At 38.6% G+C, this 14,293-nt stretch overlaps 1 protein-coding gene across 1 annotated transcript; it reads right to left on the bottom strand.

The window, feature by feature from the left end:
* Nucleotides 1–5,614: 5,614 nt before the first annotated feature.
* agtr2 (angiotensin II receptor, type 2) lies at nt 5,615–8,714 on the bottom strand. The gene is made up of 2 exons (XM_057850595.1): nt 8,565–8,714; nt 5,615–8,114 (listed from the first exon to the last, which is right to left on the bottom strand). Exon 2 carries the CDS (start codon nt 8,068–8,070, stop codon nt 6,829–6,831), a length of 1,242 nt encoding a protein of 413 aa, XP_057706578.1. The 5' UTR covers nt 8,071–8,114; nt 8,565–8,714; the 3' UTR covers nt 5,615–6,828.
* Between the last annotated feature and the right edge of the window lie 5,579 nt (nt 8,715–14,293).

Below are 14,293 nucleotides of genomic sequence, written 5' to 3' on the forward strand. Positions count from 1 at the left end.
TCTACTTCAAATATCCAATGTGGTCAATCTTCTCACGTGTTGTTTTTAAATAAAAGTAGACTACAGATACCACTGTAAACAAAATTGCAAAAAGTGTAGTGACAAGAGGGTAGGAACTCATTTTTTAAAGTTAAAAATATATTTATAAAAGACAGGAAAAGAACGAAGCTACCTTGGCTTTGACTTTTCTGCTCTCAAAATAACTTGTTCTCATAACTTTGCTCACCTTGTGATCTGGCAAAAAACAAAGAAGGACAAAGTACAAATGCCTGCTTTCAAATGAAAGGTGTAAAAGTAATATAATTATATATATGGCGGAAAACACTTAGGTGACCTCGAGTTCCGCTCTGAGACCCCCAATTTGGCCAACTTTCAAAATTGTCCGATATGCATGTATGATACATCATTGGAAAGCTTAAAATCTCCATTTTCTGGGGGAAGAAAAATTTTGAACAAGAGGGCTTTTTTTTTTTATTTTTTTTTTTTTAAATGTTTTTTAAACAGCAAAACCCTATCTGGAGGTGAGAACACGCGAGAGCAGAATTACAGACGCCATGACTTTAACGAGATATTATCGCGTACTTATCTTGTTTCGATCCAAAAACTCCATGTCACATGTATTACTGAGTGTCAAGACACAGCTGGATTTTTGGGGGATTTTATGGGTGACACATGATAGTATAACAAGGGTCGCGATGCAGAAATCGCAGACATCAAGGAGTGGTTGAGATTTACTTTTTCATATATTTACCCTTTTAAACGGTTTATTTTTTTCAGTTTTTTTTTATTTGTATCGATTATTTATCATCTAACATGTTGAGGAAAATGCAACAGTAACAAAAAAAAAATAAATAAATACAATTTAGCGATAGTTATGAGGTAGATATCCGTGAGTTTTTTACAGATGCCATTTTTTTCATTGTGACATAATTTGTTTAAAAATTTAAAATATGCGAGTGAATAATTTTTAAAGTCGTTTTTTATTTTTTTAAACAAAATACTAGACATCAATTAATGATTCTAAGCTAAAAATGACAGACATTTTGAAAAAATAAATATAATTACTTACCTTGTTTTCATGGCTGGGTTAAAACAAAAACGGTTGCGCGACGTCTGTAAACGGGGGTTTTGAGGGTAAAACGGGCAAATTAAAAATAGTTCGGGGGCTGAATGCGCCATGAATCTGCTATGGCAGCAAATAGACATATAGTTCTATCAAACACAACATTTGTTTTGGCGTAAAATACAGCAGTTTCTTTTAAAGAGGAGTGCAAGAGCAGAAACTGCTTTTTCAGTCGTCTGTGTTTTCCACCATATATGTATATTATACATATATATACTGTATATATATATAAATCCCGAACGATAGCAACATCAGGAAAGAAGAACACGAACAGCTGGAGAAATATAATGGGTTGGCAACAGTGGTGCCAGTAGTGATTGGGACACTAGGGGCAGTAACCCCCAAGCTGGGTGGATGGCTCCAACAGATACCAGGAACAATGTCTGACACCTCCGTTCAGAAGAGCGCAATCCTAGGGACAGCTAAGATCCTGCGCAGAACCCTCAAGCTCCCAGGCCTCTGGTAGAGGACACGAGCTTGAAAGGGGAAAAACCATACTGCCCGGGTGAGCGAGACGATTTTTTTTTTTTAATGGCGGAAAACACTCAGAAGTTCCGCTCTGAGACCCCCAATTTAGCCAAATCTCAAAATTGTCCTATATGCATGAGTGATACATCATGAAAGCTTAAAATCTCAATTTTCTGGGGGAAGAAAAATTTTATACAGGAGCGCATTTAAAAAAATATATATATATATATATATATATAAATATATATATATGTATGTAAACAGTGAAACCTTAACTGAGCGTGAGAGCATGAGAGAGCATCATTAAAGACGCCATGATTTTAACGAGATATTATTGCATACTGACCTTCTTTTGATTCAAAAACTCCATGTAGCATGTATCACCAAGTGTCAAGACACAGATGCGAATGGCCACAGCCAGATTTTTGTTGCCTGGCTGGCATAGCCAGACTGTTCTCCCTGTGTTTTTCAAACACTGAGAGTATAGTCTGGGACCCAGCCGATTAACGGCCTCTCGAGCAAGTACAAAATCAATCAACAAATCAGATTCGTTTATTTGCGTGACGTGTTCTTAACAAGCAACGTCACTCTTCTACATTGGAAGTCCACAACAACACAGATGGCGAACGGGAGAGCCGAGAATATGTTCCAATCCACGGTAAAATCAGTTTTAAATTACCAAAAACACATCGACACAAGTCATTGACAACAGTCTGTCTCGCGCTTGCCATGTTGAATAAAGTCCGCTCTCCTCGTATGGTTACTTCCGCGCACAAGTCCCTCGTCCCGCCCGTCGCTGATTGGTCCACTCCGCGGTCTGTGTGCTGTGGCTTGCTCCGCCCTGGAAATTTTATCTGCTTAATGGTGGCCAGACTCAACAGCTGGAACAGCGGTGAGTCTGGAGTACCAGGCTAAGATTTTTGGGGATTTTATGGGTGAAACATGGTAATATAACAAGGTTCATGATGCAGAAATCGCAGACATCATGGAGTGGTCGAGATTTTATTTTTCATATATTTACCCTTTAAAAAGTTTTTTTTTTTTTTTGTATGTTTTTTTTTTTGTTTGAATCGATTATTTATCATTTAACATATCGGGAAATATGCGACAGTAACAAAAAAAAAAATACAATTAAGCGATAGATATGAGGTAGATATCCGTCACTTATTTACAGACACCACTTTTTTTCATCGTGATGTCATTTGTTTGAAAGTTTAAAATATGCGAGTGAAAAAATTGTTCGTTTTTTTTTAAAGAAATATTAGACATCAATTAATGGTTCTAAGCTAAAAATGACAGACATTTTAAATGATAATATAATTCCTTACCTTCTCTTTATGGCTGGGTTGAAACAAAAGCGGTTGCGCGACGTCTGTAAACAGGGGTTTCCAGGGTAAAACGGACAAATTAAAAATAGTTCGGGGGCTTCATGCACCATGAATCTGCTATGGCAGCATATAAACACAACAGTTCTTTTGGCTTAAAGTTTTGGCTCAATTTATTTTAAAGATGAGTTCAAGAGCAGAAACCGCTTTTTCGGTCTTGTCTGTGTTTTCTGCCATACATACATACTCACGCACACACACACATACGCACACACACATTATATATATACATATATATATACATATATATATATATATATATATATATACACAGTGGGGAGAACAAGTATTTGATACACTAACAATGGGAAAACCCATTGGCAGTGTATCAAATACTTGTTCTCCCCACTGCATATAATGATTGACATTACAAATGCCTTGGTAGTAATATCTTCATTTATTTTGCTTGCAATGAAAAAACACGAAAGAGAATGGGATAAAAAAAAATCATTATCATTTTACTCAAAACTCCAAAATGGGCCGGACAAAAGTATTGGCATCCTTTGAATAACCATCTGATGCTTCTCTCATTTGTGTAATTAATAGCACCTGTTACTTACCTGAGGCACATAACAGGTGGTGGTAATAACTAAATCACACTTTCAGCCAGTTAAAATGGGTTAAAGTTGACTCAACCTCTGTCCTGTGTCTTTGTGTGTACCACATTGAGCACGGAGAAAAGAAAGAAGACCAAAGAACTGTCTATGGACTTGAGAAGCAAAATTGTGAAGAAGCATTGGCAATCTCAAGGCTACAAGTCCATCTCCAAAGACCTGAATGTGTTTGTGTCTACCGAGCGCAGTGTCATCAATAAGTGTAAAGCCCATGGCACTGTGGCTAACCTCCCTAGATGTGGACGGAATAGAAAAATTGACAAGAGATTTCAACAAAAGATTGTGCGGATGGTAGATGAAGAACCTCGACCAACATCCAAACAAGTTCAACCTGTCCTGCAGTCCGAGTGTACAACAGTGTCAACCCATACTATCTTTCGGGGGGGCCTTCAAACAAAAGAACAAGGTCCCCGCAGTCAAACATGGCGGAGGTTCCCTGATGTTTTGGGGTTGCTTTGCTGCCTCTGGCACTGGACTGCTTGACCGTGTGCATGGCATTAGGAAGTCTGAAGACTACCATTTTTCCCATTCTCTTTTCTGTTTTTTCATTGCAAGTAAAATAAAGATGTTTTTACCAAAGCTTTTGTAATTGCAATCATTTTCTGGGAGAAATTGAGCATTATCTGACACAATTGCAGGGGTGCCAATACTTCTGGCCAGCAGTGTAAATATAAGCAGATATTTCTACTTTGTTCTTTGTTTGTTAGAGCAATAATCATAGCCTATCATTAAAAATACTACACATAATACTTGAAACACCACGAATACATCGTCCACCACTGTCATACTGTTATTACGGTAATAAAAATCAGATTTGGTTTTTCATGTACGCAAGGGCGTAGGTTTGCATAGGGACGGTAGAGAAATAACACTGGCAACTTTTCAGGATGCTCCAATTGTCCCCACCAACTTTTAAGCAACCTTATTTACATTATATAATGACTTTGTTTATATAGGAAATGTAGATTGCCTTCACATGTTGTAAGGATAGAATTGACCCTACCATTATTAAGTGAATTATTTTCATCATGTTCAGACTTCCATTTACCCTCTCTCACTTGCTGTATGTGCCTGTCCATTTTTTCCCCTCAAACGCACGTTTGATTGGCTGATGACTTGCATTTATTTAAAATGTACAGTATATATTTATTTTCTAAATTATTTATTTAAAAAATAGGGATGTCTTGATCACATTTTTTTGCACCAGAGTCCGTGTCAACTGATTTAGAGGATCTGCCGATACCGAGTCCCGATCCAGTACCGAGGACAAAAACTGTGTTTTTTAAAAATTAATTAATTAAATTTTTTTTTTTTTTTTAAACAAAAGTTCCAAACATGTTACAGTTCCTCTTCCGCATTTTCCGGGAGTATAAAACATGTATTTTTGTTTCTTTTAGCAATATCATAGTATTTCTTGATTATTTTGTTACTTATTAGCCCCTAAAAAAAATAATGATAATAAATCAAAACCTGATCCTTTTCACCCAATTCCGATCCTTCCAAAAATGACCCAATCGGCCTGATTCCTGATCACGTTATCGGATTGGGGACATCCCTATTAAAATATTTCTACTTGCAGCCTATGCAGAATTTTTTTCAGATAATCATCCATTAATCATAATCAATGTTAAAAGAATTTCATTTTTTGTTACGTTTTGCTGTACTTTTGGACAAAAGCAGCAGTGTTCTACCTGAAGGAAGGCTCCATTTTTATTTATTTTTGTTATAACCTGACTAAGGAATTTTTTCAGTTATATTTAATTTAGACAGACGAGTGCTCTTAAAACAAATGTTTATTTTTTTTGCATTCCTGGATAGTTAAGAGATTATTAACAAGTTTTTATTTATTGTGGATGTAATATAATTTATGTTCAAATATTGCAATTTAAATTTGCTTACAAAATCCAGACTTTTTCTAAAAGTTTTCAAAATGTTTCTTTCATAGTTGTTGAAAACAAAGGCTTGACTCGATCGGTTTATCACCTGAACCAATACACGTGACAGTTAGTATAAGTCAGATTACAAAGATTTATTTTGTATTGATCATTTAGTCTATCAATTAATTAGGTTCATATTCATGAGAAATGTAGCCCTGACCCACGTTCAATAATGTGGTTCGTCTTATTAATGTCCCGTCCACAGCAAAAAGTGTACATGCAAGTTATATCGTCCCTACCAATGTTGAGACCAAATCTACATCCTTGCTTGTAAGCCATCAGCAGGGAAAACAAAAAATGTGTTCACACATAGTGGCAGACCAGGGTCATTTGGCATGTGGAAGATCTATACTAGACACAAATAGAAGACAGAGATAATCAATTGACTGGAATGCATCATCGGAGCATCTGTGTGAGACTTTGCTAGGCAGCCTTGATATGTGCAATCTTTTGCGAGGTTATTCCAAGGAGGAGGGAATAATAATGTTTCTCTCATTTTTTCAATTTTATTTTGAAATTGTCTTTTTTAAAATTCTATATGTATACACCCATATACATATATGTATATTCATCCAATTATTTCCATTATCGAAGATGTCTGCATTGATGTGTCGAAGTGTTATGCAACTTGAGGGAGCGATGTCAAGTTAACATCCTATAAGACATGGCACAAAAAGATGCCTCGGCACATGTCAAAAGCTTTAACTACACAACAACAACTCTGAAAAACAATAAAACATAAAGATAACATACCAAAGGTAGTCATCCTTGGTTTGGTATCCAGACCATTTCAGCGTAGTCATTGAGGAACAGGCACAATGTGACAACAAAGTATTTTTCTCCCGAAATATTTTTTTCTTATTTTCAAGGATGTGCAGAAAAGTCCATTTAGACTGCATCAACACGTCTTCCGGCTCCACAATGGGTTCTATGAAAGCCATGTGATCCTCTATTCACACAGCCAGTACATATCAGATAGAGAAAAAAATACAGCATTTGAAGGTTATTGAACAGTAACAACTCTGGAACTTTAATTCATGATGACATCACACAGCCAGTAGATATCAGATAGAGAAAAAATACAGTATTTGAAGGTTATTGAACAGTAACAACTCTGGAACTTTATTTCATGTGTTATCAAGAAAAACGGTAAGCTTCATTTCCTTCTTACTTTGCATGAAGAAATTTTCATCTTATTACTCTAATTAGCTATGGAAAAGTAGTTTCAATCTTCAGGTTACATTATTTCCCCCTCTTTATTTTTGTATACTTGCCCAGTTTTAAGGTACCCAATCAGTTGCTTAAGTATGGGCAGATGCTTCAACAATTGCCAGATCTTTCAAGTCACTAAGCTTTCGGGAGAAAGAACTGAGCCTAGTGCTGAAGGAGCCCCTCTTTTGACTGTTATCCTCATCAGGAGCCTTCAAACGTGCACACAGACCCTTACTAAGGGCGCCTAGTCGACCCCGGAAATGATTTCCAATGAAACAGTACAGCACCGGGTTAATGGCAGAGTTAGAGAAGCCCAAACAGAGGGTGAGGGGTGTGAGGTTTCTGATGGTCCAATTTGCCCAGCAGCTGCCCAACCAGCCATTACTCTGCAGTATGTCTATAAATGTCACACAATGGAATGGGAACCAGCAAAAGAAGAAAGCCAAGACAACAGCAGCCACAGTCCACAAGACTCTTTCCAGTCCTCTCCCCTCCTTGGGTCTGCCTCCGCTTGAGCTGGGGTTCACACATGGGGTCGGGGGTCTCTCTGGTTTACTGCAGCTGTCCTGTGATCCTGAAGATTTAAATGTACTGCTTGAGCATGCTCCCTTCCGCTGACGTACGAGTCCAGAACCAGCCAGGAAGTGTCGGCCAATTGCACAATAACAACAAGAGATGATGATCATCGGCAGCAAAAAGCCTAGAAGTACTTTCATCCAGGCCAGGGTCTGATACCAGACGTGATCTGGATAGATAATCGCACAGGCTTCCACATCATACTCCTTGATGTAGTGAGTGGTCCTCAGTGCCATAGTTGGCGCCGTGCAAGCAAACGCCAGAATCCACACTAGGATGCAAATGAGCTTGGCCCGTTTCGGGTCTCGAACACTCTGAGAGCGCAGTGGATGCACCAAAGCGAGGTATCGGTCCATGCTCATGCAAGTGATGAAGAATATGGACGCGTAAAGGTTAAGATTATGGAGACTCCCGGAGATCTTGCACACCAATTGTCCAAACGGCCAGTTGTAGCCTTGTGAATAGTACACAGCCCACAGTGGAAGAGACAGCAGGAATAGAAGGTCCGATACACAAAGATTAAGCATGAAAGTGTTGGCGACAGTTCTCCTTGAGGTGCTAGTGTGGGCCAATACACACACGGCCAGAGTGTTGGCAATGATGCCCAGAACGCAAATAATGCTGTAGATAGTGGGGATGATTGTGATCATAGGCACCTTAGGCCAATCAGTGCAATTCTGGTTTTCAATGTTTTTGGTCGTACAAGGAAATAAGGTTGAGTTCAAGGGGGTACTGTCATTTAGGACTGCCATCATGGGGAAAAAAATCCACTTCTGTCCTTTCAGTGTTCCGAGGTTGGCTGGAAGGAAGAAAAAAACCAAAGTAAGCTACCTTTTATGAATATGAAAAAACCTCAGCATTTGGGTCGAGCATTTTATTGGATACTATATGCAAGTTAAAACATTTTTAGCAGTCACATTTTAATGAAATCCAAATGAAGATGTCTCGCCTGCTTATTGGATTTGACTCAAAACATGTCTTCCATATTAATACCTGAAATTAAGCTTTAAAACATTCATACCATATATGAACAGTGTGTCAAGTTTAATTTGATATTAGAGGAAGCGCCTGGTTTGCTGGTGACAGAAAATACATTATTAATAGAGAAATAATCAAATTCAAAGAAGGCTGTCGGGCATGCAAACATGAGGGATTACATCAAACTTATTTTCATGCATGACATAAAAAAACAAAAAAAAACAAGGTGAAGTTATTTCATAAACTTGAAGAAAAAGATATATTTTTTTACCTTAAGGGTTTGTTTGTGGAGTCCAATAGGTTGAGCAGCTTTAGTACCTCATTTGACAAGAGTTCATGTCTTTGCACTGGCCCCCTCTCATTTAAGAGTTACGGACCATATCGTGCCTCAGAGAGTTTGAGCGCTGGGCATGGCCTGATGCCTCTGAGAAACCAGATGAGGTTATGGGGGGGTCTTATAGCTCCCATGATGATTGCACAAGAGGGGAAGGTGCACATACGTCACACTGTCATCATCAGAGGGGTGGGACTGTACCTGGACATAGGCCAGCATTCACAAATATATTGTTTTCATTTAAAACCCCCCTTTTTTGTTTCTAGCGGAAAGGACAATGAGAGACATAATCAAGTTAAGATGGAAGTTTTGCACACATCCAACCACATCAGAGCTATTTCGCTGATCATCAGAGTGACATTTTTTTCCCCTTGCAGTTATGTTGTGTTTATTATTACAGTATTTTATTTTTAGTCAGTCGTTGTTACATACACATCTTTGAGTTTCTATTAGGCTCCGACATACAGACAACTGGAGAGTTCCAAGCCCTAAAAACTGCAGCATCATCAGTGTTCGTTTGCAGTGGGAAACATGAATTTGCAGTGTTATACAACAGGTGTTACACGTTGTATTGAAGGAACTAGGAAGAAACTGAATTTCTGTGTTGGCCCTTGAGTTGATGAAGCCCTGTGGGGTTTAAGGTAGCCAAATGGCCTTAAACCCCACTAGGTCCTGTGATTTGAGAAATGGAGGCTACTTGTTAATTATCCTCACACTGTCTTACTCTGCCAGCGGTCAGATAAGCCATGGGAAATATTTACTTTGTCCCAGCGGAAGTCAAGGCAGCCGCTAGGGCATGTGAGGGAGGGTGGGAGGGAGATGAACGAGGAGCAGAGATGAACATATATTGCAGGGAGTGAATGTGGGGATGGAAGGGAAAAAAGGGAGAAAGAGGAAGGACAAAAACAGTGAGAGATTCTCTCCAGTGCTTTTTCATTAAAGCCACGGTTGCAAGTTAATGAAGGATGCACGCAAAGCCCTATGACTGATTACATCACTGCTCCTATGATCAATGGTGTGAGCATGCGTTTGTGTCTGCTTCAATACAGTACCTGCTCAACCTGATACACTTAATCTAACACTGCCATGCACGCCTCTGTTTACACGCCTGCTCAGATGTGTGTGCACTCTGCTCCATTGACTATCTATCAGATCGTGACGTGTCCTAATAGCTCCGAGAAAGCTGACACTGAGCAGAACAGATGATGGCTCGGTAGGGTCCAGCATTTTGCCTTTTAAAATGGTCATATAATGTACATTATATGATCACTGGTCATGGTTCCAGGAGAACGAAGGTGCGTCTGGGGTGAAGAGCCCAGCAAAGTGACAAATTAGTGGCAGAAAACTCAGTCCAAACGAAGGATCTGGGTTGGAAGGCAGTCCAAAGGCACTTACATCATGGCACAATTAAGCTTCTGCCGAAAATTGCGTGTGACAAGAGAACCACATTTTAGGGAATAAAAAGAGCCACGTTGATTGGACATGATTGAATTCAGCTATGATGGCTCCCATAGTGGTGAAGGTGAAGGCCTCCTCTCAAAGATAGACTTACAAAACAAATACAGGTTAACATATTAAATGACAGTCATTGGCCTGATGTGAGTTCACACTGAACCTTATGCTGTAGCCCGAACTGAAATATATAGTATGTTGCAAAATAGTCCTTTACGACATAAATAAGTACCCATGATTTGAAACAATATCTTTTTTTTTTTTTCATAATTATGTGAAATGTGCAGAGGTGCTTAGTAACGCGTTACATTTAGTCCACTACATTTACTGAAGTAACTTTTTGAGGATAATGTACTTCTAAGAGTAGTTTTACCACGCCATACTTTTACTTAAGTAGGCTTGTGATGAAGAAATTTTTTTTTTCCCGCCAGAGACGCCAATAGTGGCCGTTCTATGATCTCGTCAGCCTGTTCAATCACGTGGCGTCTTTGAAGCACCATTAAAAATGAAGTATTTGACCTTTTTGACCCAAGAGCGCAGATTTTAATCTCTCTCCCAGTTTTTATTCAGCACCGATTGACCATGGAAAACAGGAGATAATTCTTTTAGTTTCACAATAGGAAATATGTTTTCTCCACTAGAGGTGAATGATGCTTCATTTCTTTTTTTCTCTTGCCGGAATTCAATGATATTTTTTATATTACTTTGTCTTAATGTGGTTATATAATAGTATTTATAGAGTATAATATTAACAGTTAATATAGATAACTTGCTGAGAAAAAAATACCATATTAAAAAAAAACTACTTTTACTTGAGTAATTTTATTTTGAAGTAATACTTTTCTTATTTGAGTAAAATTTTTGGCTACTCTACCAACCTCTGGAAATGTGTCAACCATATTTTGCAGTTTTATGCATACCAAAAATGGGGTGAAAACAAGCATAGAAGACTTGCGTGTTGGGCATATGAATTACAGTGGGGCAAATAAGTATTTAGTCAACCACAAATTGTTCTCCCACTTGAAAATATTAGAAAGGCCTGTAATTGTCAACATGGGTAAACCTCAACCATGAGAGACAGAATGTGAAAAAAAAAAAAACTGAAAATCGCATTGTTTGATTTTTAAAGAATTTATTAGCAAATCATGGTGGAAAATAAGTATTTGGTCAATACCAAAAGTTCATCTCAATACTTTGTTATGTACCCTTTGTTGGCAATAATGAAGGCCAAACGTTTTCTGTAACTCTTCACAAGCTTTTCACACACTGTTGCTGGTTCAACTCGCTCCACTGATTTTCTATGGGGTTGAGATCTGGAAACTGGCTAGGCCACTCCAGGACCTTGAAATGCTTTTTACGAAGCCACCCCTTTGTTGCTCTGGCTGTGTGTTTGGGATCATTGTCATGCTGAAAGACCCAGCCACGTCTCATCTTCAATGCCCTTGCTGATGGAATGAGATTTTCATTCAAAATCTCTCGATACATGGCCCCATTCATTCTTTCCTTCACACAGATCAGTCGTTCTGGTCCCTTTGCAGAAAACCAGCCCCAAAGCATGTTTCCACCCCCATGCTTCACAGTGGGTATGGTGTTCTTCGGATGCAATTCAGTATTCTTTCTCCTCCAAACACAAGAACCTGCGTTTCTATCAAAAAGTTCTATTTTAGTCCTCTTCTGAATCATCCAAATGCTCACTAGCGAACCGCAGACGGGCCTGGACGTGTACTGGCTTAAGCAGGGGGACACGTCTGGCAGTGCAGGATTTGAGTCTCTGGCGGCGCATTGTGTTACTGATAGTAGCCTTTGTTACTGTAATCCCATCTCTCTGTAGGTCATTCACTAGGTCCCCCGTGTGGTTCTGGAATTTTTGCTCAACGTTCTTGTTATCATTTTGATGCCACGGGGTGAGATCTTTCATGGAGCCCCAGATCGAGGGAGATTAACAGTGGTCTTGTATGTCTTCCATTGTCTAATAATTGCTCCCACAGTTGATTTCTTTATACCAAGCATTCGACCTATTGCAGATTCAGTCTTCTCAGGCTGGTGCAGGTCTACAATTTTGTCTCTGGTGTCCTTCGACAGCTCTTTGGTCTTGGCCATAGTGGAGTTTGGAGTGTGACTGAATGAGGTTGTGGACAGGTGTCTTTAATGATAATGAGTTAAAACAGGTGCCACTAATACAACGTAACGAGTGAAGCCTCGTTAGACCTCGTTAGAAGAAGTTAGACCTCTTTGATAGCCAGAAATCTTGCTTGTTTGTAGGTGACCAAATACTTATTTTCCACTCTAATTTGGAAATAAATTATTTAAAAATCAAACAATGTAATTTTTTTTCCACATTCTGTCTCTCATGGTTGAAGTTTAACCATGTTGACAATTACAGGCCTCTCTAATCTTTTCAAGTAGGAGAACTTGCACAATTGGAGGGTGACTAAATACTTATTTGCCCCACTGTATTATTGTACCAACATTTTTTTACTCAGTGGACATTTCTTAATGCATTCAAAAGCACTTCCAACAAGTCCTTATATACCGTAGAATAAACAATATGCTGTTATGATATTAAGTCGAAACAATTCTTATCTACAAGTAGAATAACAAAAATATTGTTGCAGTCATACTTTACTTACAGCATCAATAAAAACTGAATATTTTTGTCTTTGTAACAACATACTATTTGATACAGCCTCTACAGTATTATTTTTTTGTGCATGCATGTGCTAGAATTGCATAGTCGGTATATCTTCCTTTCACTTGTTTTTAACTCAACATTCTCCTTTGACCTTTGTCAATATTTGCAGGGCCATTCTGACTTTATCCTATCTGCAGACAATTGATCTGTTGAAAGCAGAGCACTAGTAGACACTTTCACTTATATGGAATTCATGGCATTCCAGCATGGGTTTACTCCTGTAAACAGATAGTAATTGGCCCTTCACTTCGCTTGGACTCCAACTGTGAGGCACAGCGATGAACAGTATGGTGTGACTGTGTAGCAGCTGAAGAGACTCCTTTACGGGCTGCAGATAAGGGGGGCAATAGAGCAGAGAGTACTGAACTCAAACTTAAACCCTCAATGAGCATTTATCAAACAGGCAATTATATTTTTCTCATTCCATTATCATTTTGCAGCTCATCCCAAGTTTGTTTTCAGTCTTTGGACTCGTTAAAATTCATTGCTGTGGAGTCTTGCTGCAATTAAACAGCGTTATCTCCGATGTTATTCCTGAAAATGAGCTAATCTACTTTTTGTTTGTTTGTATTAAAGTCCCTTTTCATCTGTACAGGGGAAACAGATAAATCATGCATACTAATAAAGAGGCTTACACAAATGATGTTTCAAACACCCTAATATTGCTTACACTCACATGTTTGTTTTGCTGGGAAGTGTACTTTGTTTATTTTATATAAGAGGTCTTTCCTAGCTGGTTAGACCCTGGGAAGACTGTGACCACAAACTGGACCCCTAAAACTGTCCCCCTGGTGGAAAATGTGGCTCTGTGGGTGAGAGGTCACAATAGTAAAATCCACTTCCTCTGTGCGCAAAATCTGAGTGAACAACATGACGAAGTCAAGTAGAACATGAAGTTCTCAGAACATTGTTATAGCTACTGTGTTTTGGCTGAGGGTCAGGGGCGTTGGCGTACATGTATTGTACAGTACAAGCCGATGGGATCCCATGCAGAGAGAAGCTAGAGAAGGTTACACTGAGTATACCATCGTGTTTAAGGGCTTTGAAACATCCATCAATGCATCCATCACAGAGAAAACATTTTGAGACACTAACAATTTCAGACGGTATTCACGTTTGTAAGAAGCTTGACAGTTCGGTTTTCATTTCTGTTTAAACAAACACATAAAATACGATATCTGTTTTTTGACAATCAATTACAAATAATAATATGGAAAACAGCGACAAAATATTAGAGAATTTGATAATTAAAATATATATTCACTAAACATGGTATTTTAATTGTACTTGTGAAATAAGAAATTACTACATCCATAGATTTTCATCCATCTTATGCATCTGCTTTGTTGAGCAATGTTGCCCACAGCTCTTGACCGACATGAACATTACAACTGCCGTCGCACCTGCATTGTGAATGTCAAGTGATACAAATCCGGAAAACAGGTTATCTGATTTTCCGTGTATGCTGCCATGACTACCATAACTACGGGGTGATGACAAAAATTTTGTGCATATCACTTGT

This window comes from Corythoichthys intestinalis, chromosome 11 (genome assembly GCF_030265065.1).
Source record: "Corythoichthys intestinalis isolate RoL2023-P3 chromosome 11, ASM3026506v1, whole genome shotgun sequence".
NCBI classification, from domain to species: domain Eukaryota; kingdom Metazoa; phylum Chordata; class Actinopteri; order Syngnathiformes; family Syngnathidae; genus Corythoichthys; species Corythoichthys intestinalis.